The following is a 24681-nucleotide window of genomic DNA, read 5'->3' on the forward strand; positions in this document are numbered from 1 at the left end:
TGAAATGTCTCTATTCCTTTGAAACTTCTGTGAGTGTAATGTTTACTGTTCATTTTTTATTATTCATTTCACTTTTACTTATTATCTATTTCACTTGCTTTGACAATGTAAACATATGTTCCCCATGCCAATAAAGCCCTTAATGTGTTTTAACAGTGAACACAATCACAGAAGTTCCCAAAGATTAAAGACATTTCAAATGTCATATTTTTTGTCTATATACAGTATTGTAATGATGTGCAAATAGTTAAAGTACAAAAGGGAATATAAATAAACATAAATATAGGTTGTATTTACAATGGTGTTTGTTCTTCACTGGTTGCCCTTTCCTTGTGGCAACAGGTCACAAATCTTGCTGCTGTGATTGCACACTGTGCTATTTCACCCAATTGATATGGGAGTTTATCAAAACAGGATTTGTTTTCGAATTCTTTGTGAATCTGTGTAATCTGAGGGAAATATGTCTCTTTAATATGGTCATACATTTGTCAGGAGGTTAGGAAGTGCATCTCAGTTTCCATTTCATTTTGTGGGCAGTGTGCACATAGTGTGTCTTCTCTTGAGAGCCAGGTCTGCCTTCGTCCTTTCTCAATAGCAAGGCTATGCTCACTGAGTCTGTACATAGTCAAAGCGTTCCTTAATTTTGGGTCAGTCACAGTGGGCAGGTATTCTGCCACTGTGTTCTCCCTGTTTAGGGCCAAATAGCATTCTAGTTTGCTTTGCTTTTTTGTAAATTCTTTCCAATGTGTCAAGTAATTATCTTTTTGTTTTCTCATGATTTGGTTGGGTCTAATTGTGTTGCTGTCCTGGGGCTCTGTGGGGTGTGTTTGTGAACAGAGCCTCAGGACCAGCTTGCTTAGGGGGCTCTCCTCCAGGTTAATTTCTCTGTAGGTGATGGCTTTGTTATGGAAGGTTTGGGAATCGCTGGCGTTTTAAGTGGTTGTAGAATTGAACAGTTCTTTTCTGGATTTTGATAATTAGAGGGTATCGGCCTAATTTTGCTCTGCATGCATTATTTGGTGTTTTACGTTGTACACAAAGGATATTTTTGCAGAAATCTGCATGCAGTCTCAATTTGTTGTTTGTCCAATTTTGTGAATTCTTTGGTATGTCGAATTCTATGTTACTTTTGATGGCATAAAAGGCCCTTCTTGCCTTGCCTTTGTGGAAGTTACCAGTGGCGCTGATGTTTAGGCAGAGGTATGTATAGTTTTTTGTGTGCTCTAGGGCAACGGTGTCTAGATGGAATTTGTATTCGTGGCCCTGGCAACTGGACCTTTTTTGGATCACCATTGTTTTTGTCTTCCTGAGATTTACTGTCAGGGCCCAGGTCTGACAGTATATGTGCAGAAGATCTAGGTGCTGCTGTAGGCCCTCCTTGGTTGGGGACAGAAGCACCAGATCATCAGCAAACAGTAGACATTTGTCTTCAGATTCTAGTATGGTGAGGCCGGGTGCTGCAGACTGTTCTAGTGCCCTCGCCAATTTATGATATATTTGTTGAAGAGGGTGGGGCTTAAGCTTCATCCCTGTCTCACCCCATGGCCCTGTGGAAATAAATGTGTGTTTTTTGCCAATTTTGTTTGTGTACATGGATTTTATAATATCGTATATTTTTCCCCCAACACCACTTTTCATCAATTTGTATAGCAGGCCTTCATGCCAAACTGAGTCGAAATCAACAAAGGATGAGAAGACTTCGCCTTTTTTTTTTTTTTTGTTTTCACAATTCCTGACATTTAATCCTAGTAAAATTCCCTGTCTTAGGTCAGTTAAGATCACCACTTTATTTTAAGAATGTGAAATGTCAGAATAATAGTTGAATGATATTTCAGCTTTTATTTCTTTCATCACATTCCCAGTGGGTCAGAAGTTCACATACACTCTACTAGTATTTGGTAGCATTTCCTTTAAATTGTTTAACATGGGTCAAACATTTCAGGTAGCGTTCTACAAGCTTCCCACAATAAGTTGGGTGAATTTTGGCCCATTCCTCCTGACAGAGCTGGTGTAAGTGAGTCAAGTTTGTAGGCCTCCTTGCTCGCACACGCTTTTTCAGTTCTGCTCACAAATTTTCTATAGGATTGAGGTCAGGGCTTTGTGATGGCCACTCCAATACCTTGACTTTGTTGTCACTGTCCATTTGGAAGACCCATTTGCGACCAAGCTTTAACTTCCTGACTGATGTCTTGAGATGTTGTTTCAATATATCCACATAATTTTCCTTCCTCATGACGCCATCTATTTTGTGAAGCACAGCAGTCCCTCCTGCAGCAAAGCACCCCCACAACATCATGCTGCTACCCCGTGCTTCACGGTTGGGATGATGTTCTTCGGCTTGCAAGCCTCCCCCTTTTTCTTCCAAACATAACGATGGTCATTATGCCAAACAGTTCTATTTTTGTTTCATCAGACTAGAGGACATTTCTCCAAAAAGTACGATCTTTGTCCCCATGTGCAGTTGCAAACCATAGTCTGGCTTTTTTATGGCGGTTTTTGGAGCAGTGGCTTCTTCCTTGCTGAGAAGCCTTTCAGGTTATGTCAATATAGGACTCGTTTTACTGTGGACATAGATACTTTTGTACCTGTTTCCTCCAGCACCTTCACAAGGTCCTTTGCTGTTGTTCTGGGATTGATTTGCACTTTTCACACCAAAGTACGTTCATCTCTAGGAGACAGAATGCGTCTCCTTCCTGAGCGGTATGACGGCTGCGTGGTCCCATGGTGTTAATACTTGCGTTTATACTTTGATTTTCCCATGATGTCAGGCAAAGAGGCAGTGAGTTTGAAGGTATGCCTTGAAATACATCCACAGGTACACCTCCAATTGACTCAAATGATGTCAATTAGCCTATCAGAAGCTTCTAAAGCCATGACATAATTTTCTGGAATTTTCCGAGCTGTTTAAAGGCACAGTCAACTTAGTCTATGTAAACTTCTGACCCACTGGAATTGTGATACATTGAATTATAAGTGAAATAATCTGTCTGTAAACAGTTGTTGGAAATATTACTTGTGTCATGCACAAAGTAGATGTCATAACCGACTTGCCAAAACTATAGTTTGTTGACAAGAAATATGTGGAGTGGTTGAAAAACGAGTTTTAATGACTAACATAAGTGTATGTAAACTTCCGACTTTAACTGTATTTGCCATTTGAGTCAATGATGAGCACAATCTCTGGCTTTTGTGTGTCCTCAGTGGATGTGTGGGGGTTGTCAAATGATATATATTTTTATTTTTTATTTATTTCACCTTTATTTAACCAGGTAGGCTAGTTGAGAACAAGTTCTCATTTACAACTGCGACCTGGCCAAGATAAAGCATAGCAATTCGACACATACAACAACACAGAGTTACACATGGAATAAACAAAACATACAGTCAATAATACAGTAGAACAAAAGAAAACAAGTCTATATACGGTGAGTGCAAATGAGGTAAGGCAATAAATAGGCCATGGTGGCGAAGTAATTACAATATAGCAATTAAACACTGGAATGGTAGATGTGCAGAAGATGAATGTGCAAGTAGAGATACTGGGGTGCAAAGGAGCAAGATAAATGAATAAATACAGTATGGGGATGAGGTAGGTAGATAGATGGGCTGTTTACAGATGGGCTATGTACAGGTGCAGTGATCTGTGAGCTGCTCTGACAGCTGGTGCTTAAAGCTAGATATCAGGGGAGCTGACAGGATTTGGTTTCTGGCCCAAACTTTACATTTGACTGTATATTCCAGTCAAAGACAGACAGAGAGCGAAAAAAGGAACTAGTATGAAACCGTTGATAGCTAATGTTAGTTAAATTGACCTGGGCCGTGTTCATTATGCACAAAACAGAAGAAAACAGACTGAAACATGCCACATTAGTAAACCTCACAGGAAACAGGAAGTCACAGAGGAAGAGACCACCAACAACACAACCCTGAGGCAGCGGCGCCAGAACAAATCCTCCTGAGACTGCCCCTCACAATCCCTGGCCGCTGATGCATTCTGCAACCAAACAAAGCCAATCTGTTTTGCTTACTTGAGGCCTTTTGGGATTTTACATTTTAGTCATTTAGCAGACATTCTAATCCAGAGTGGCTTACAGTAGGAAGGTCCACTCTTGGGAATCAAACCCACAACCCTGGCGATGCAAGTGTAATGCTCTACCAACTAAGCCACACGGGAGGTTTTACCAACTGAGCCACACGGGAGATTTTACTCTGCCCAAAATCTGTCCTCGAAAATAAGCCCACAATGTGAGGAATTTTTGTATGTTGGTCAATGAGTGTCAAATTTGGTCAACGATAAAAGTAATTGCTAATTTGCTACATGAGGCTTATTTGATGGAATGGAAGTTTCGTAACGGTTAGGTTGTTACAAATGCACTGATATAAGTGGACGCACGTGGCATTTCGTCAACTTTGGGAGAAAAAATAAAACTACTTCATATCCGAGTTGTGTCTGTTGTGATAGATATAACCTGTTTTAGCTTTATAACCTGTTTTAGCATGGACATTGCCATTGAGGGCTTCTACCATTTTAAAGTAGTCAACTGGGTGGGGATTCCTATGAGTTGGGAGTAATTAGCCAATGAAGAAGAAAACTGACTACTTTAAAATGGAGATAGCCTCAATGGCACTGCCCATGCTGTCACAGACGCTATAATGGTACAAACACAAAGATAAGTCCTCTACCTATATCTATGGCCTGTTGTTCACACGTGTATCTGCCCTCTCATTGGCTAGAATGGTCCCACCTGATCTCGCCTCCTCCCGCCTGCCTTCCATCTTTGAGGACATGTATTTCCATTGTTGGAGTGGTCGCTTGTCTTGTCAATATAAGACAATCTTTGACTGTACACCTTCCCCCCCGTTGACTACAAAAGCCTTTTGAATTTTGGCGTCAGCAAAGCAAATACAAACAAAAAAGGAGAGTCCTCAGCAATTCATAAACAGAACTGTATAAATGATGTCCCTCCATTCCGTAGGAGAGTTCTGAAGTTCTGAGGCCGTGATGATGTCACTTTGGGTCAGATAGGGTTCAAAGCCGTCTGTGTGATTTGGTACAGTTGTGTTATTATATTTTGTTGTGGTAATGTTTGTTATCGTAAGCAGAGTGGGAAATGTTGTGCTCACCTCGGCCAGTTTGTACGGAACGATCAGCCTCTCTCCCACCGTCACCGTCTTCCTGGTGGTCAGAGCCTCGAACAGCATCTCCTCCTTCACCTTCAAAGACAAGTTCAAGGACACAGGTCAGTCAGTCAGTCTAGATAACAACAGCCCCCTTCCTTTCTGACTGACACTGACATGGTTAGCTTCTTATATAGAGCAGAACACACACACAGGCCTTAGCCCCAGCAGACAGCTCATTGAGAGAGGCAGATGTCACTGCACACACATCTGACCACTCATCCATCCACTGGGATTATGGGAGTGGGGCGACTAACAGCTATTTCTGTCAGTTACCTCCTTTATAATGGTCTTTAAAATAGTCTTTAAAATGGTCTTTATAATGGTCTGTAAAATAGTCTTTATAATGGTCTTCATAACGGTCTGTAAAATAGTCTTTATAATGGTCTTTATAATGGTCTTTATAATGGTGTTTAAAATGGTCTTTATAAGAGTCTGTAAAATAGTCTTTATAATGGTTCTGTAAAATAGTCTTTATAATGGTCTGTAAAATAGTCTTTATAATGGTCTTTATAATGGTCTTTATAATGGTGTTTAAAATGGTCTTTATAATGGTCTGTAAAATAGTCTTTATAATGGTCTGTAAAATAGTCATTATAATGGTCTTCATAACGGTCTGTAAAATAGTCTTTATAATGGTGTTTAAAATGGTCTTTATAATGGTCTGTAAAATAGTCTTTATAATGTTTTTTATAATGGTCTTTATATTGGTCTTTATAATGGTGTTTAAAATGGTCTGTAAAATAGTCTTTATAATGGTCTGTAAAATAGTCTTTATAATGGTCTTCATAACAGTCTGTAAAATAGTCTTTATAATAGTCTTTATAATGGTGTTTAAAATGGTCTTTCTAATGGTATTTAAAATGGTCTTTATAATGGTTCTGTAAAATAGTCTTTATAATGGTCTGTAAAATAGTCTTTATAATGGTTGTTATAATGGTCTTTATAATGGTCTTTATAATGGTGTTTAAAATGGTCTGTAAAATAGTCTTTAATGGTCTGTAAAATAGTCTTTATAATAGTGTTTAAAATGGTCTTTATAATGGTCTTTATAACGGTCTGTAAAATAGTCTTTATAATAGACTTTATAATGGCGTTTAAAATGGTCTTTAAAATGGTCTTTATAATGTTCTTTAAAATGGTCTTTATAATGGTCTTTATATTTAAAATGGTCTTTATAATAGTCTGTAAAATAGTCTTTATAATGGTTCTGTAAAATAGTCTTTATAATGGTCTGTAAAATAGTCTTTATAATAGTCTTTATAATGGTGTTTAAAATGGTCTTTATAATGGTCTGTAAAATAGTCTTTATAATGGTTCTGTAAAATAGTCTTTATAATGGTCTGTAAAATAGTCTTTATAATGGTCTTTATAATGGTGTTTAAAATAGTCTTTATAATGGTGTTTAAAATAGTCTTTATAATGGCCTTTATAATGGTCTGTAAAATAGTCTTTATAATGGTCTGTAAAATGGTCTTTATAATGGTCTGTAAAACAGTCTTTATAATGTTCTTTAAAATGGTCTTTATAATGGTCTGTAAAATAGTCTTTATAATGTTCTTTAAAATGGTCTTTAAAATGGTATTTATAATGGTGTTTAAAATGGTCTTTATAATGGTGTTTAAAATGGTGTTTATAATAGTCTGTAAAATAGTCTATAATGGTCTGTAAAATAGTCTTTATAAGGGTCTGTAAAATAGTCTTTATAATGGTCTGTAAAATAGTCTTTATAAGGGTCTGTAAAATAGTCTTTAAAATGGTCTTTATAATGGTGTTTAAAATGGTGTTTAAAATGGTGTTTAAAATGGTCTTTATAATGGTGTTTAAAATGGTGTTTAAAATGGTCTTTATAATAGTCTGTAAAATAGTCTTTATAATGGCATGTAAAATAGTCTTTATAATGGTCTTTATAATGGTCTGTACTGTAAACAGCTGCATTTGAGGGGGGAACTAATCTGATTTATTTCATACTTCCTGGTAATCCCCAACTGGGTGTCGAGCTAATTCTACTTCTCACTGATTGGTCAGTTCTGCATGGTAACAGGACTTAAAAATCTTCTGTGCTGTTACGTTAATACATTTCTCAATCAAGCAATTGGGAGATGTGCTATAAAGCACTGGAGCACTGGTTTGGAGTCAGCTTTTCTAATTCCCATTGTAACAATGGCTGTGACACAGACCGAGCCAGAACTGATCCTGGAACTGTGTTACTGTCACAGTTGCATCACTCAATACTACTAGCTCAACCAAGCCTAGCTCTCCTGGGACCCTGAGGTCCGGCCAGAGGATCCAGTCTATCATCTTTTCCATCTGACACTGCTCCACTCTCTCTTCCTGTTCTGCCCCAACAGGAAACAGGGTATCCGAGCCAGTCATATTACCATTCATGCATCAGTCGACACTACAACCCAATAGCATTCCCTGAAGAAAGTGCTGCTCACGCGACAACACAGTGTAGTAATAAACACATTAACTCAGCAAAAAAAGAAACGTCCTCTCACTGTCAACAGCGTTTATTTACAGCAAACTTAACATGTGTGAATATTTGTATGAACATAACAAGATTCAACAACCTAGACATAAACTGAACAAGTTCCACAGACATGTGACTAACAGAAATGGAATAATGTGTCCCTGAACAAAGGGGGGGGGTCAAAATCAAAAGTAACAGTCAGTATCTGGTGCGGCCACCAACTGCATTAAGTACTGCAGTGCATCTCCTCCTCATGGACTGCACCAGATTTGCCAGTTCTTGCTGTGAGATGTTACCCCACTCTTCCACCAAGGCAACTGCAAGTTCCCGGACATTTCTGGGGGGAATGGCCCTAGCCCTCACCCTCCGATCCAACAGGTCCCAGACATGCTCAATGGGATTGAGATCTGGGCTCTTTGCTGGCCATGGCAGAACACTGACATTCCTGTCTTACAGGAAATCACGCACAGAATGAGCAGTATGGCTGGTGGCATTGTCATGCTGGAGGGTCATGTCAGGATGAGCCTACATGAGGGAGGAGGATGTCTTCCCTGTAACGCACAGTGTTGAGATTGCCTGCAATAACAACAAGCTCAGTCCGATGATGCTGTGACACACCGCCCCAGACCATGACAGACCCTCCATCTCCAAATCGATCCCGCTCCAGAGTACAGGCCTCTGTGTAACGCTCATTCCTTCGACGATAAACGCAAATCCGACCATCACCCCTGTTGAGACAAAACTGCGACTCGTCAGTGAAGAGCACTTTTTGCAGGTCCTGTCTGGTCCAGCGACAGTGGGTTTGTGCCCATAGGCGACGTTGTTGCCGGTGATGTCTGGTGAGGACTTGCCTTTCAACAGGCCTACAAGCCTCAGTCCTGCTTATCTCAGCCTATTGCGGACAGTCTGAGCACTGATGGAGGGATCGTGCATTCCTGGTGTAACTCGGGCAGTTGTTGTTGCCATCCTGTACCTGTCCTGCAGGTGTGATGTTCGGATGTACCGATCCTGTGCAGGTGTTGTTACACGTGGTCTGCCACTGCGAGGACGATCAGCTGTCCATCCTGTCTCCCTGTAGCGCTGTCTTAGGCGTCTCACAGTACAGACATTGCAATTTATTGCCCTGGCCACATCTGCAGTCCTCATGCCTCCTTGCAGCATGCCTAAGGCACGTTCACGCAGATGAACAGGGACCCTGGGCATCTTTCTTTTGCTGTTTTTCAGAGTCAGTAGAAAGGCCTCTTTAGTGTACTACGTTTTCTTAACTCTGACCTTAATTGCCTACCGTCTGTAAGCTGTTAGTTTCTTAACGACCGTTTCATAGGTGCATGTTCATTAATTGTTTATGGTTCATTGAACAAGCATGGGAAACAGTGTTTAAACACTTTACAATGAAGATCTGTGAAATTATTTGGATTTTTACGATTTATCTTTGAAAGACTGTCCTGAAAAAGGGATGTTTCTTTTTTGCAGAGTTTAGATGATGAATTGGTGACAGACAGTTCACCCATGGTATGATACTGTTAGGGTTACACAATAAATACATTCCCTGGTTTTACCAAAATCCCAGTTGGAAGGTTCCCAGAATCAGAAGGTAAAAAACAGGAAATCCAAAATCCTCCAACCAGGATTTCTGGAAACCAGGGAATTTATTGAAATTGATACTATGTTATGTTCTGAAGGGGGTATATATTTACTGCTTATGTTAGTCGTTTTAGAGTTGACTTTTAGGAAAGCGCTAGCAGCTATATCACTCCCATTGTTTTACAGTAGACACTAGTGCTAATGCTTATCTCTAACCAAGTAAACTAATCCTAATCCTCAGTTGACGACACACTTGTCTATAAATGAATTGCATAACTAAGTAGATGTAAGCAAACAGGTGCCCCCGACGAATCAGGCCCCGCTGAACGGTGCCTCCCGCGTGTCAGGGACCGCACGACTAGAATCAGGTGACCTGTCCCGTTACGCAGGGACCGCCCGACTAGAATCAGGTGACCTATCCCGTTAAATCTAGACAGGTGCCATCCCGCTGAACGGTGACCGTCCCGTTAAATCTAGAATCAGGTGACCTGTCCCGGGTCGGTGACCGCCCGAAACTAGAATCAGGTGAACTGTCCCGTTAAATCTAGAATCAGGTGACCTGTCCCGCGTCGGTGCCACCCGAAACTAGAATCATGTGAACTATCCCGTTAAATCTAGAATCAGGTGACCTATCCCGTTAACGATAGAATCAGGTGACCTATCCCATTAAATCTAGAATCGTTAGTTAATAGAAAATAACAGCACAAGGACAAAACTACATCAATTTAAAAAAGGCACACGTAGTCTACATTCAAAACAGACAGTCATGGCCAAAAGTTTTCACAATGACACAACTATTAATTTTCACAAAGTCTGCTGCCTCAGTTTGTATGATGGCAATTTGCATATACACCAGAATGTTATGAAGAGTGATCAGATGAATTGCAATTAATTGCAAAGTCCCTCTTTGCCATGCAAATTAACTGAATCCCCAAAAACATTTACACTGCATTTCAGCTCTGCCACAAAAGGACCAGCTGACATCATGTTAGTGATTATCTCGTTGACACAGGTGTGAGTGTTGATGAGGACAAGGCTGGAGATCACTCTGTCATGCTGATTGAGTTCGAATAACAGACTGGAAGCTTCAAAAGGAGGGTGGTGCTTGGAATCATTGTTCTTCCTCTGTCAACCATGGTTACCTGCAAGGAAACATGTGCCGTCGTCATTGCTTTGCACAAAAAGGGATATTGCTGCCAGTAAGATTGCACCTAAATCAACCATTTATCGGATCATCAAGAACTTCAAGGAGAGCAGTTCAATTGTTGTGAAGAAGGCTTCAGGGCGCCCAAGAAAGTCCAGCAAGCACCAGGACCGTCTCCTGAAGTTGATTCAGCTGCGGGATCGGGGCACCACCAGTACAGAGCTTGCTCAGGAATGGCAGCAGGCAGGTGTGAGTGCATCTGCACGTACAGTGAGGCGAAGACTTTTGGAGGATGGCCTGGTGTCAAGAAGGGCAGCAAAGAAGCCACTTCTCTCCAGGAAAAACATCAGGGACAGACTGATATTCTGCAAAAGGTACAGGGATTGGACTGCTGAGGACTGGGGTAAAGTCATTTTCTCTGATGAATCCCCTTTCCGATTGTTTGGGGCATCCGGAAAAAAGCTTGTCTGGAGAAGACAAGGTGAGCGCTACCATCAGTCCTGTGTCATGCCAACAGTAAAGCATCCTGACACCATTCATGTGTGGGGTTGCTTCTCAGCCAAGGGAGTGGGCTCACTCACAATTTTGCCTAAGAACACAGCCATGAATAAAGAATGGTACCAACACATCCTCCGAGAGCAACTTCTCCCAACCATCCAGGAACAGTTTGGTGACAAACAATGCCTTTTCCAGCATGATGGAGCACCTTGCCATAAGGCAAAAGTGATAACTAAGTGGCTCGGGGAACAAAACATCGACATTTTGGGTCCATGGCCAGGAAACTCTCCAGACCTTAATCCCATTGAGAACTTGTGGTCAATCCTCAAGAGGCGGGTGGACAAACAAAACCCCACAAATTCTGACAAACTCAAAGCATTGATTATGCAAATATGGGCTGCCATCAGTCAGGATATTGCCCAGAAGTTAATTGACAGCATGCCAGGGCGGATTGCAGAGGTCTGAAAAAGAAGGGTCAACACTGCAAATATTGACTCTTTGCATCAACTTCATGTAATTGTCAATAAAAGCATTTGACACTTATGAAATGCTTGTAATTATACTTCAGTATTCCATAGTAACATCTGACAAAAATATCTAAAGACACTGAAGCAGCAAACTTTGTGAAAATTAATATTTGTGTCATTCTCAAAACTTTTGGCCACGACTGTACACACAAACTATCTAGGTCAAATAGATGTTGCTTTATCCGTTTTTTTTAAACTAGGTTTGCTTTTCATGTGAGCAATATGAAATGGAAGGAAGTTCCATGCAATAATGGCTCTATATAATACTGTACGCTTTCTGGAATTTGTTCTGGATTTGGGGACTGTGAAAAAAACCCTGCTGGCATGTCTGGTGGGGTAAGTGTGTGTGTGTCAGAGCTGTGTGTAAGTTGACTATGCAAACAATTTGGAATTTCCAACACATAAATGTTTCTTATAAAAACAAGAAGTGATGCAGTCAGTCTCTCCTCAACTCATAGCCAAGAGAGACTGGCATGCATAGTGTTAATATCATCCCTCTGATTACAATGAAGAGCAAGACGTGCTGCTCTGTTCTAGGTCTTTCTTTGCAGCACTTGACCACATGACTGGACAATAATCAAGATAAGATAAAACTAGAGCCTGCAGGACCTGCTTTGTGGAGTGTGGTGTCAAAAAAGCAGAGCATCTCTTTATTACGGACAGACCTCTCCCCATCTTTACAACCATTGAATCTATATGTTTTGACCATGACAGTTTACAATCTGAACCCAACATACAGTCAATGGTCGAGTTCGTTTTGCATGACCGGGTGCCTCGGGTGCAGCGACGTAGCCACGGGTAGGGTTTGATCTCAGGCCTACCCCCCCCAAAAAAGTTATTATTATTCTTCAATATAAATATATATCGATCGTTAGGTTTTTCAAAAAAAGACATCTGGAGGAAAAGGAGTGTGTGTCAGAAAATAATTTGGATCAATCTACCGATCGCTTCCAGAATGAGACATTAACAGGTGACGCCAGGATAGAAACAACCACAATCGCCATCACAACCGCCAATGCCACGTTGAGCCTGGCAAGCTTGCCTACCCCACAGTCTCCTCTCGTTCTTGATGCTGCGGGCTGGGGTGAACATGCAGTCGGTCCACCAACAGATTTGTCTGCCGTTGATGAACCAGCCTGTCAACCAAAGCTAGCAAAGTTCCCTTCAAGTATGATAAATGGCAAATCACGCCGCTTCTCTTCAAGGTGGTATGACCAGTTCGTGTGGCTTGAGTATAGTAAAGCAAAAGATGCAATTTATTGTAAGTTTTGTAGGCACTTTCCTGGGGCAAATATCAAATTCAGATTTGTACGAGATGGATTTAAAAACTGGAAACTCACAAGAAATGCTTGCTGCAAACACGAGAATAGCAAATTACATGCTAGTGCCCATGCAAAATGTGAATCCTACAAGGCGACCCATGGGCCTAGAAGTCGTGGGACTGTGTTGAACCAAATACATAGTGATGCAAACATGGATTTCATAGAAAGAAACCGTGCACATGTTAAAGTGGTCATAGATATTGTTCTAATGTGTGAAAAGCAGGATATTCCACTCAGAGGTCATAGAGAAACCGAAGAGGCAATCAACAAAAAGTAACTTTCTAGAAATCTTCAATTTCATCTCAAAGTATGACTCAGAAATACAAAAAACAGGCTCAATGAGCTACCTCACAATGCCACGCTTATGAGCCCCGAACTTCAGAACGAGTTGCTGGACTGTGCAGCTTCAATGTTACTGTGGAGGATAAACGATCAAGTTCATTCTGCGCCTTCCACGTATTTTGCCAAAGTAGCAGATTAATATAAAGATCAATCTAAACAAGAACTTACTGCTGTGTGCATCTGATACATTCATGCTGGAATGATTAAAGAAAAGAGCTGTTGGGTTTATGGAAACCGCTGATTTGTCTGAACAAGGAATTTCTGGGAAAATACTGTAAGTGTTGCAACCCCTGGAGTTGGATCCCACTCTGTGTGGGTTTTTGTTTCGATGGCGCTTCAGTCATGTCAGGGAACAGAGGAGGGGTACATGTCCTACTAAAGCAAACATTTAAGCAAGCGGTATATGTGCATTGCAACTCCCACCGTCTGAATTTGGTTCTGTGCCCCGCGGCAAAAGTGTCGGGACCTTTTCTTTACAAAGTAATAAATCAGCTACACACATTTATGAGTGGATCCCACAGACATGCTGGATTCATAGAAGTACAGAAAGAGTTGCATCCAGATTAGACTCATGTACCGAGCTAGAAAGATCCACGGTGGAGTTCAAAACCAGGGTCTGTGAGTAAAGTGCTGTTATTGCTAGATGTCATTTTTAGAGGTTCTTGCAGAGTTTTCAGAGGCTTGTGGACAAACCAAATTAGAAGCCGATGCCCTCTTACAACAAATCCAGAACAAGACGTATTTATTCCTGTTAGTCACGTTTAGTAAATAGTTTGACACTAGTGATTTTGCGACGAAGGGATTACAAAGCTCTACATTATCTGTGACGGACTGTATTGGTTTAATTGAAATCCTCAAAAGCAGATTTTCTACGTTCAGAGATAACTCAGGGGGAGACTTTGATAATGTTCTCAAGCTAACTGAAGAGATGATGATTAAGCATGATATTAGTACTTGGGATGCGAGTGCATCACGGCAGCGAAAACTGCCTGTAAAATTGGCAGACAGTGTTGTCACAACTTCATTAGGGAAAACATCCAGCATCAAGAGTGACAGTGACCTGAGGCAACGTTGGAACAGTATTCTAGACAGACAGATTACTGAGTTGAACTCAAGATTTCAAGAAGACACATATGGGATCATGCAAGCGGCAGCCTCCTTTTCCAAAGAATCCCAAACCTGCGGCCTTAAAGAGCAGCTGAAGACCACATGCGATCATTATGCAATATCAATTGAGGATGCTGAATTCACTGTTTTTATTCAGCAGTTGAGTCGCAAAATGAACATGGGAAAGTGTGACTTTTCCTCCATAATGAGTGTACTTGACAGCTGCCCTGATGATATTTTCCCTAATATAAACTCTCTGTTAACCTGTCTGGGATAGGGGGCAGTATTTTCACTGCCGGATAAAAAACGGACCCGATTTAAACTGGTTACTACTCTTGCCCAGAAACTAGAATATGCATATAATTAGTAGATTTGGATAGAAAACACTAAAGTTTCTAAAACTGTTTGAATGGTGTCTGTGAGCATAACAGAACTCATATGGCAGGAAAAAACCTGAGAAGATTCCAAGCAGGAAGTGGCCTGTCTGCGAATTTGTAGTCCTTCTGTTGCTTCTCTATCAAAACTACAGTATCTGAGCTGTTACGTGACACTTTCTAAGGCTTCCATTGGCTCTCTAAAGCCTTCAGAAACCAGATTGAGGCGTCTCCTGTCTCTGGGCAGATAACAGGAGCACAGTTTGTCAGTGGACTGCATGGTGACAAAGAGATTGGAGATGCGCGTTCACAAGATCACGCCATTTTTTATTTTCCTCTTTGAATGAATACAGCATTGTCCGGTTGGAATATTATCGCTATTTTACAAGAAAAATAGCATAAAAATTGATTTTAAACAGCGTTTGACATGCTTCTAAGTACGGTAATGGAACATTTTGAATTCTTTGTCCTGGAAATGTGCTCGCGCATTACCCTTTGGATAGTGACCTGAATGCACAAACAAAACGGGGGTATTTGGACATAACTATGGATTGGAACAAAAACAACATTTGTTGTGGAAGTAGCAGTCCTGGGAGTGCATTCTGATGAAGAACAGCAAAGGTAATACCATTTTTATAATAGTAATTCTGAGTTTAGTGAGCCCCGAAGTTGGCGGGTGTCTGAATAGCTAGCCTGTGATGGCTGAGCTTTGTACTCAGAATATTGCAAAATGTGCTTTCGCCGAAAAGCTATTTGAAAATCTGACATAGCGATTGCATAAAGGAGTTCTGTATCTATAATTCTTAAAATAATTGTTATGTATTTTGTCAACGTTTATGATGAGTAATTTAGTAAATTCACTGGAAGTTTTGGGTGGGAATGCTAGTTCTGAACATCACATGCTAATGTAAAAAGCAGTTTTTTATATAAATATGAACTTGATTGAACAAAACATGCATATATTGTATAACATAATGTCCTAGGAGTGTCATCTGATGAAGATCATCAAAGGTTAGTGCTGTATTTAGCTGTGTTTTGGGTTTTTGTGACATATATGCTTGCTTTGAAAATGGCTGTGTGATTATTTTTGGCTGTGTACTCTCCTAACATAATCTAATGTTTTGCTTAAGCTGTAAAGCCTTTTTGAAATCGGACAATGTGGTTGGATTAACAAGAGTCTTATCTTTCAAATGGTGTAAAATAGTCGTATGGTTGAAAAATTTAAATTATTGCATTTTTTAGGTATTTGTATTTCGTGCCACGTTCTTCCATTGGATATTTGGCGAGGCGTTCCGCTAGCGTAACGTCTAGATGCAAGAGGTTATTAAGGATCATTGTCACACTTCCAATGACATCATGCAGTGTGGAGAGACTTTTCTCAACAACAACTAGGATATAAAAGAATCGTCTTCGCACATCAATGACAAGCGCCCGGCTGAACCACTTCAGGTTGCTGTCTTTTGAGCGTGAACTGACAGATACACTGGATTATGATGAAATCATCACCAGATTCAACTCAAAGCCTCGCCGTCTGCTCCTTGTGATGTAGGTCACGACTTATTGATACGTCTACTAAAGGTACTTTTTATAGTCCTACTGTCCGCCGGGGTAACATCAAATATAGGCTTGTTTTCCATCGAGATTAAAGGGCGCCTGAAGACCAGTTTTATGTTGTTGGCAACTGGTCTAAAGTTACTGTCTTATTTTAATATGCTGGGATAGGTCATTATTTGTATATGTAACGAGGTTGCTCCGAGTACTACGCACTAGAATAAAACTATTGTTTTACGAAATAATATACGGTGCACATCGCAAAATAAATGTAATAAACAAATAGAAAAAATGCCTATCCCCAAAAATTATCTGGCTACGCCACTGCTCGGGTGGGAGGAGTTTGCTCATTTTTAGACCATTCCATTGGTCCTTACGTGAAATCTACATCCACCTGGGCCATGCAAAACAAAACTTGTTTAAACTTCAGATTCTAGCTTTAAGGCAGAAAACCCTGACCTTGTTTGACTAACATGCCACTGTGTCTACGGTACCAGAGCATTGAGAAACCCCAGTATTTCCCTTCATGGTGCTTCTATTCCCACTGACCCGGAACACGTGGCGAACATGTGCGTTATCTCACATCTCAAGGTCACATGAGTCACATGTTCCTCACTGGCGGCACAAAACGACTCCCTTAAAAAAAAACAAAAAAAAACAGTTCCCCTTTTTGCATAACACCCTGTGGCATAGTTGTCAGGCATTCCGACACACTTTGGTCACTGTTTTGTCCAAGAGCACTTTTAGAAGTGGGAGGGGGAATAACATATATGTATATATATATATAGCTTTCAACCGCTACTTATCCACACTGACATTAAAACCTACATAACACTGTCATAACCATGACACAACTGCTACTTATGCACACTGACATTAAAACCTACATAACACTGTCATAACATATATATATATATATATATATATATATATATATATATATATTTTTTTTTATCCAGTCAGATAAACGCTCCAAACAGCCTACCCGACCGCTCTGAGGAGTCCGCACGGTCCTAAAGCACACACTTGCCTCATTTTGTATCACATTCCAATGATAACTTTCACAGTCCCTAGTGAAAGTTGCGTCCCTGGTTTTGTCAGCGACTCTAAAGGGTAGCTTGCTAATGCTGGTGGTTTGTGTCCCGGGGGGTAGACAATCCCTCACTCTGGAGGTAAATGAGAACAGCACGACGCCAACTAGGCTTCGGTCAGCATATTTACAGTAAACTGACCTGAGCTAGCGGTTGTGTCATGGTTATGACAGTGTTATGTAGGTTTTAATGTCAGTGTGCATAAGTAGCAGTTGTGTCATGGTTATGACAGTGTTATGTAGGTTTTAATGTCAGTGTGCATAAGTAGCAGTTGTGTCATGGTTATGACAGTGTTATGTAGGTTTTAATGTCAGTGTGCATAAGTAGAGGTTGTGACATGGTTATGACAGTGAGAAACCATCGCTGAGAAACCACAGTGGAAAAAGTGATGTGTTGTTAGAGCCCATAGCTGAGAGAGTTACAATGTATTGTTAGAGTCCATAGCTGAGAGAGTTACAATGTATTGTTAGAGTCAATAGCTGAGAGAGTTACAATGTATTGTTAGAGTCAATAGCTGAGAGAGTTATGATGTATTGTTAGAGCCTATAGCTGAGAGAGTTATGATGTATTGTTAAAGTCCATAGCTGAGAGAGTTATAATGTATTGTTAGAGTCCATAGCTGAGCAGGGCACAGGATGTAGGAGTTGTGGTTTAGGAGATTTAGCAGGGCACAGGATGTAGGAGCTGTGGTTTAGGAGGTGTAGCAGGGCACAGGATGTAGGAGCTGTGGTTTAGGAGGTGTAGCAGGGCACAGGATGTAGGAACTGTGGTTTAGGAGGTGTAGCAGGGCACAGGATGTAGGAGCTGTGGTTTAGGAGATGTAGCAGGGCACAGGATGTAGGAGTTGTGGTTTAGGAGGTGTAGCAGGGCACAGGATGTAGGAGTTGTGGTTTAGGAGGTGTAGCAGGGCACAGGATGTAGGAGTTGTGGTTTAGGAGGTGTAGCAGGGCACAGGATGTAGGAGCTGTGGTTTAGGAGGTGTAGCAGGGCACAGGATGTAGGAGCTGTGGTTTAGGAGGTGTAGCAGGGCACAGGATGTAGGAGCTGTGGGCGTGTCTAATGCAAGCCCAATCCCACGAGGTACTTGTGTGCGTTTGTTAGCACTGCGATGCAAGCGTGAGACAGAGTACTGGAACTACAATAAATTCCGTTTTCTCTCACTATCGAGCTGATCTGAACAGTACTGTACAGGCTCAGATATGTTCCTGTCACATTCTCCGTTCCAGCATGGTTTCAGCATGGTTCCAGCATGTTTCCAGCATGGTTCCAGCATGTTTCCAGCATGGTTTCAGCATGGTTCCAGCATGGTTCCAGCATGGTTTCAGCATGGTTCCAGCATGGTTTCAGCATGTTTCCAGCATGGTTCCAGCATGGTTCCAGCATGTTTCCAGCATGGTTCCAGCATGGTTTCAGCATGGTTTCAGCATGGTTTCAGCATGTTTCCAGCATGGTTTCAGCATGTTTCCAGCATGGTTTCAGCATGTTTCCAACATGGTTTCAGCCTGGTTCCAGCCTGGTTCCAGCATGGTTCCAGCATGGTTCCAGCATAGTTTCAGAATGGTTACAGCATGGTTTCAGCATGGTTCCAGCATGGTTTCAGCATGGTTCCAGCATGGTGTCAGCATGGTTTCAGCATGGTTCCAGCATGGTTCCAGCATGGTGTCAGCATGTTTCCAGCATGGTTCCAGCATGGTTTCAGCATGTTTCCAGCATGGTTCCAGCATGGTTTCAGCATGGTTTCAGCATGTTTCCAGCATGGTTTCAGCATGGTTCCAGCATGGTTCCAGCATGTTTCCAGCATGGTTTCAGCATGGTTCCAGCATGGTTCCAGCATGGTTTCAGCATGGTTCCAGCATGGTTCCAGCATGGTTCCAGCATGGTTTCAGCATGGTTCCAGCATGGTTTCAGCATGGTTCCAGCATGGTTTCAGCATGGTTCCAGCATGGTTCCAGCATGGTTCCAGCACGGTGGATGCATAACCAGGCCACAGTACAGCTTCACGTGGAAAGGCTTGGATCAGTTCAGTCATGTGAACAGGGTACAACATGTCTCCTTTAAGGAGGATGATGCGATGAACCCAAAAATAAAGACACTTCTCAGCACATAAACACGTTCTGAGAAGAAGTATAAACAGTTATTCTACGGACCTCTTCTGCTCTGAAACCAGTTTGCTCTTGTTCTGTCCAGTTCACGCATCTGCCACACTTTCAACGTCATCGGTGCTTTCTTTTAATGTTCTGTCTCCCACTTAAGTACCTCAGAATTGGAACAAGCCCCTTGTCTAATCGTGTTGGTCCAATATGACCGGCTCAGTGTGTTGTATTGGTGCTAACAGGGCTCATGTGGACCCGGCCACCATGTATTTACAGAGTACAATAATGTGAATATTGTGGATAGTCAGATTCATATAATAGTTAAATTGAAAACGTTAACATGCGTGCTGTGTGTTAAACACTACTCTGGCAGTCATGTTCTCTAGTCTCTGCATCATCCCGGTCTCCAAAAAACATCTCAGTGTTGAAAATCATCAAGAAGCTAAATACGTCGCAAAATGATAAACTATCAAATTATACGCTGCACGTGAACTCAAATCATTTCAAACTACGTTTTCCTCATCTCCAAACTGGATGATGTACAGTGAGTGACTAACAATGTTTTGTTGTAACTACTCTGAGTCACATACTCGGACTAATCTTCCAGCTGTTCGCATTCATTAGAGCCATGAAAATACTGAGAATTCAACACGTCGACTGCAGCTCATGCGTTATATGATACAAATGAATATATCATGTTACTTTCACCGGTGCCAAATAGTTCAACATGTCAAGAATGAATGTCCGCGTGTACAGTGTTCACGTCTCTGTGTCTGTCTGGAAACCTGCGCTGAGGAAATTTAATACACATATCTTTTGAAAAACATACATTAACACCCTCTCTACTTAGTCACGGAATTATAAAAAGATGGAATTTCTCTTTCAGCCGTAACTAAGCCTCTACTGAAGTTCCTAACATTGCAGACCTGAGAACAGTTCTCAAACTAATAACTGTCGTAGCGTAGCTGAAACCATGCTGAATGATTGGATGAATGGCAGGATGCATGAATCAATGGATGGATGGATGACAGATGGATGGACGGACTGATACATTCCCAAATGAGTGAATGAATGAATGGATGGATGGATGGATGACCAATAGGCATGGAGGTTCACCTGGAGCAGCTCTGAGATGGTAGGCAGCACATCTGGGTTACAGATGTCTATGGAGTCGTCTCTGTAGGTCTTCTTCTTGTAGAGGATGTTGCCCAGGTAGAGGATAGCAGACAGCAGAGAGAAGATCCTACCAGACAGAGAGGAGAGAGAGAGTCAGACAGCAGAGAGAAGATCCTACCAGACAGAGAGGAGAGAGAGAGTCAGACAGCAGAGAGAAGATCCTACCAGACAGAGAGGAGAGAGAGTCAGACAGCAGAGAGAAGATCCTACCAGACAGAGAGGAGAGAGAGAGTCAGACAGCAGAGAGAAGATCCTACCAGACAGAGAGGAGAGAGAGAGTCAGACAGCAGAGAGAAGATCCTACCAGACAGAGAGGAGAGAGAGAGAGTCAGACAGCAGAGAGAAGATCCTACCAGACAGAGAGGAGAGAGAGAGAGAGAGAGTCAGACAGCAGGGAGAAGATCCTACCAGACAGAGAGGAGAGAGAGAGTCAGACAGCAGAGAGAAGATCCTACCAGACAGAGAGGAGAGAGAGAGTCAGACAGCAGAGAGAAGATCCTACCAGACAGAGAGGAGAGAGAGTCAGACAGCAGAGAGAAGATCCTACCAGACAGAGAGGAGAGAGAGTCAGACAGCAGAGAGAAGATCCTACCAGACAGAGAGGAGAGAGAGAGTCAGACAGCAGGAGAAGATCCTACCAGACAGAGAGGAGAGAAGTCAGACAGCAGGAGAAGATCCTACCAGACAGAGAGGAGAGAGAGAGTCAGACAGCAGAGAGAAGATCCTACCAGACAGAGAGGAGAGATCCCGAGAGCCTCAGACAGGCAGCGCAGGAGAAGATCCTACCAGACAGAGAGGAGAGAGAGAGTCAGACAGCAGGGAGAAGATCCTACCAGACAGAGAGGAGAGAGAGAGTCAGACAGCAGAGAGAAGATCCTACCAGACAGAGAGGAGAGAGAGAGTCAGACAGCAGAGAGAAGATCCTACCAGACAGAGAGGAGAGAGAGAGTCAGACAGCAGAGAGAAGATCCTACCAGACAGAGAGGAGAGAGAGTCAGACAGCAGAGAGAAGATCCTACCAGACAGAGAGGAGAGAGAGTCAGACAGCAGAGGAAGATCCTACCAGACAGAGAGGAGAGAGAGTCAGACAGCAGAGAGAAGATCCTACCAGACAGAGAGGAGAGAGAGTCAGACAGCAGAGAGAAGATCCTACCAGACAGAGAGGAGAGAGAGAGTCAGACAGCAGAGAGAAGATCCTACCAGACAGAGAGGAGAGAGAGAGTCAGACAGCAGAGAGAAGATCCTACCAGACAGAGAGGAGAGAGAGAGTCAGACAGCAGGGAGAAGATCCTACCAGACAGAGAGGAGAGAGAGAGTCAGACAGCAGAGAGAAGATCCTACCAGACAGAGAGGAGAGAGAGTCAGACAGCAGGGAGAAGATCCTACCAGACAGAGAGGAGAGAGAGAGTCAGACAGCAGGGAGAAGATCCTACCAGACAGAGAGGAGAGAGAGAGTCAGACAGCAGAGAGAAAATCCTACCAGACAGAGAGGAGAGAGAGAGTCAGACAGCAGAGAGAAGATCCTACCAGACAGAGAGGAGAGAGAGTCAGACAGCAGAGAGAAGATCCTACCAGACAGAGAGGAGAGAGAGAGTCAGACAGCAGGGAGAAGATCCTACCAGACAGAGAGGAGAGAGAGTCAGACAGCAGAGAGAAGATCCTACCAGACAGAGAGGAGAGAGAGAGTCAGACAGCAGAGAGAAGATCCTACCAGACAGAGAGGAGAGAGAGTCAGACAGCAGAGAGAAGATCCTACCAGACAGAGAGGAGAGAGAGAGTCAGACAGCAGAGAGAAGATCCTACCAGACAGAGAGGAGAGAGAGAGTCAGACAGCAGAGAGAAGATCCTACCAGACAGAGAGGAGAGAGAGAGTCAGACAGCAGAGAGAAGATCCTACCAGACAGAGAGGAGAGAGAGTCAGACAGCAGAGAGAAGATCCTACCAGACAGAGAGGAGAGAGAGAGTCAGACAGCAGAGAGAAGATCCTACCAGACAGAGAGGAGAGAGAGTCAGACAGCAGGGAGAAGATCCTACCAGACAGAGAGGAGAGAGAGAGTCAGACAGCAGAGAGAAGATCCTACCAGACAGAGAGGAGAGAGAGAGAGAGAGAGTCAGACAGCAGAGAGAAGATCCTACCAGACAGAGAGGAGAGAGAGAGTCAGACAGCAGAGAGAAGATCCTACCAGACAGAGAGGAGAGAGAGAGTCAGACAGCAGAGAGAAGATCCTACCAGACAGAGAGGAGAGAGAGAGTCAGACAGCAGAGAGAAGATCCTACCAGACAGAGAGGAGAGAGAGAGAGAGTCAGACAGCAGAGAGAAGATCCTACCAGACAGAGAGGAGAGAGAGAGAGAGAGAGAGAGTCAGACAGCAGAGAGAAGATCCTACCAGACAGAGAGGAGAGAGAGTCAGACAGCAGAGAGAAGATCCTACCAGACAGAGAGGAGAGAGAGTCAGACAGCAGAGAGAAGATCCTACCAGACAGAGAGGAGAGAGAGAGTCAGACAGCAGAGAGAAGATCCTACCAGACAGAGAGGAGAGAGAGAGTCAGACAGCAGAGAGAAGATAGAGGGATAACGAGACAGAATGATGAAGGGATAGAGGGAGATAGAGAGAGACGGAGGGATAGAGGGAGAAAGAGAGACAGACAGGTATGTGTGTGATTGTGTAATATACGTACTGTTTGCGTGTGGCAGGCAGGAACCCCACCATGTCCATGGCCAGCTGCAGTCTCTCAAAGTCGTGCTTCAGGTCCTCCCCTTCCACTGTTAAGCAGTCCTGCTGGAGTAACAAGCACTGATATCAACACACAACATTAAGAACACCTGTTCTTTCCATGACAGACTGACCAGGTACATCCAGGTGAAAGCCATGACCCCTTATTGTGTCACTTGTTAAATCCACTTCAATCAGTGTGTGCGAATGTGAATTCACCCTCTGAATGTGTGCCATTCAGAGGGTGAATGGGTTAGACAAAATATTTAAGTGCCATTGAACGGGGTATGGTAGTAGGTGCCAGGCGCACCGGTTCGTGTCAAGAACTGCAACGCTGCTGGGTTTATCACGTTCAACAGTTTCCCGTGTGTATCAAGAATGGTCCACAACCCAAAGGACATCCAACCAACTTGACACAACTGTGGAAAGCAGTGGAGTCAACATGGGCCAGCACTATGGAACACTTTCAACACCTTGTAGAGTCCATGACCTGATGAATTGAGGCTGTTCTGAGGACAACAGGGGAGGAGGGGCAACTCAATATTAGGAAGGTGTTCTTAATGTTTGGTATACTCAGAGTAGTCTACAACACTACACACTGAATATTAGGGTTGCAAAATGCAAAACCTTTCCTAAAATTATGTTGTTCTAACAGGAGAGTGTTCTGTAGTTCTAACAGGAGAGTGTTCTGTAGTTCTAACATGAGAGTGTTCTGTAGTTCTAATAGGAGAGTGTTCTGTAGTTCTAACAGGAGAGTGTTCTGTAGTTCTAACAGGAGAGTGTTCTGTAGTTCTAATAGGAGAGTGTTCTGTAGTTCTAACAGGAGAGTGTTCTGTAGTTCTAACAGGAGAGTGTTCTGTAGTTCTAACAGGAGAGTGTTTTGTAGTTCTAACAGGAGAGTGTTTTGTAGTTCTAACAGGAGAGTGTTTTGTAGTTCTAACAGGAGAGTGTTCTGTAGTTCTAACAGGAGAGTGTTCTGTAGTTCTAATAGGAGAGTGTTCTGTAGTTCTAACATGAGAGTGTTTTGTAGTTCTAACAGGAGAGTGTTCTGTAGTTCTAACAGGAGAGTGTTCTGTAGTTCTAACATGAGAGTGTTCTGTAGTTCTAACATGAGAGTGTTCTGTAGTTCTAACAGGAGAGTGTTCTGTAGTTCTAACAAGAGAGTGTTCTGTAGTTCTAACAGGAGAGTGTTTTGTAGTTCTAACAGGAGAGTGTTTTGTAGTTCTAACAGGAGAGTGTTTTGTAGTTCTAACAGGAGAGTGTTCTGTAGTTCTAACAGGAGAGTGTTTTGTAGTTCTAACAGGAGAGTGTTCTGTAGTTCTAATAGGAGAGTGTTTTGTAGTTCTAACAGGAGAGTGTTCTGTAGTTCTAATAGGAGAGTGTTCTGTAGTTCTAATAGGAGAGTGTTCTGTAGTTCTAACAGGAGAGTGTTCTGTAGTTCTAACATGAGAGTGTTCTGTAGTTCTAACATGAGAGTGTTCTGTAGTTCTAACATGAGAGTGTTCTG

The 24681-nt window shown here is 42.4% G+C and overlaps 1 protein-coding gene across 1 annotated transcript in view; it reads right to left on the reverse strand.

Moving 5' to 3' along the window:
• Positions 1 to 24681, reverse strand: part of LOC106584683 (unconventional myosin-IXAb) — a 307526-nt gene that overhangs the window by 123575 nt on the left and 159270 nt on the right. The window contains exons 7-9 of the mRNA XM_082968258.1: positions 23140 to 23240; positions 20401 to 20527; positions 5125 to 5214 (exon numbers count right to left, since the gene is read on the reverse strand). Coding sequence (XP_082824384.1) covers positions 5125 to 5214; positions 20401 to 20527; positions 23140 to 23240 — 318 coding nt within the window. The remainder of the gene's footprint in view (positions 1 to 5124; positions 5215 to 20400; positions 20528 to 23139; positions 23241 to 24681) is intronic.

Source organism: Salmo salar, chromosome 23 (assembly GCF_965601325.2).
Source record: "Salmo salar chromosome 23, fSalSal1, whole genome shotgun sequence".
Taxonomy (NCBI): Eukaryota; Metazoa; Chordata; class Actinopteri; order Salmoniformes; family Salmonidae; genus Salmo; species Salmo salar.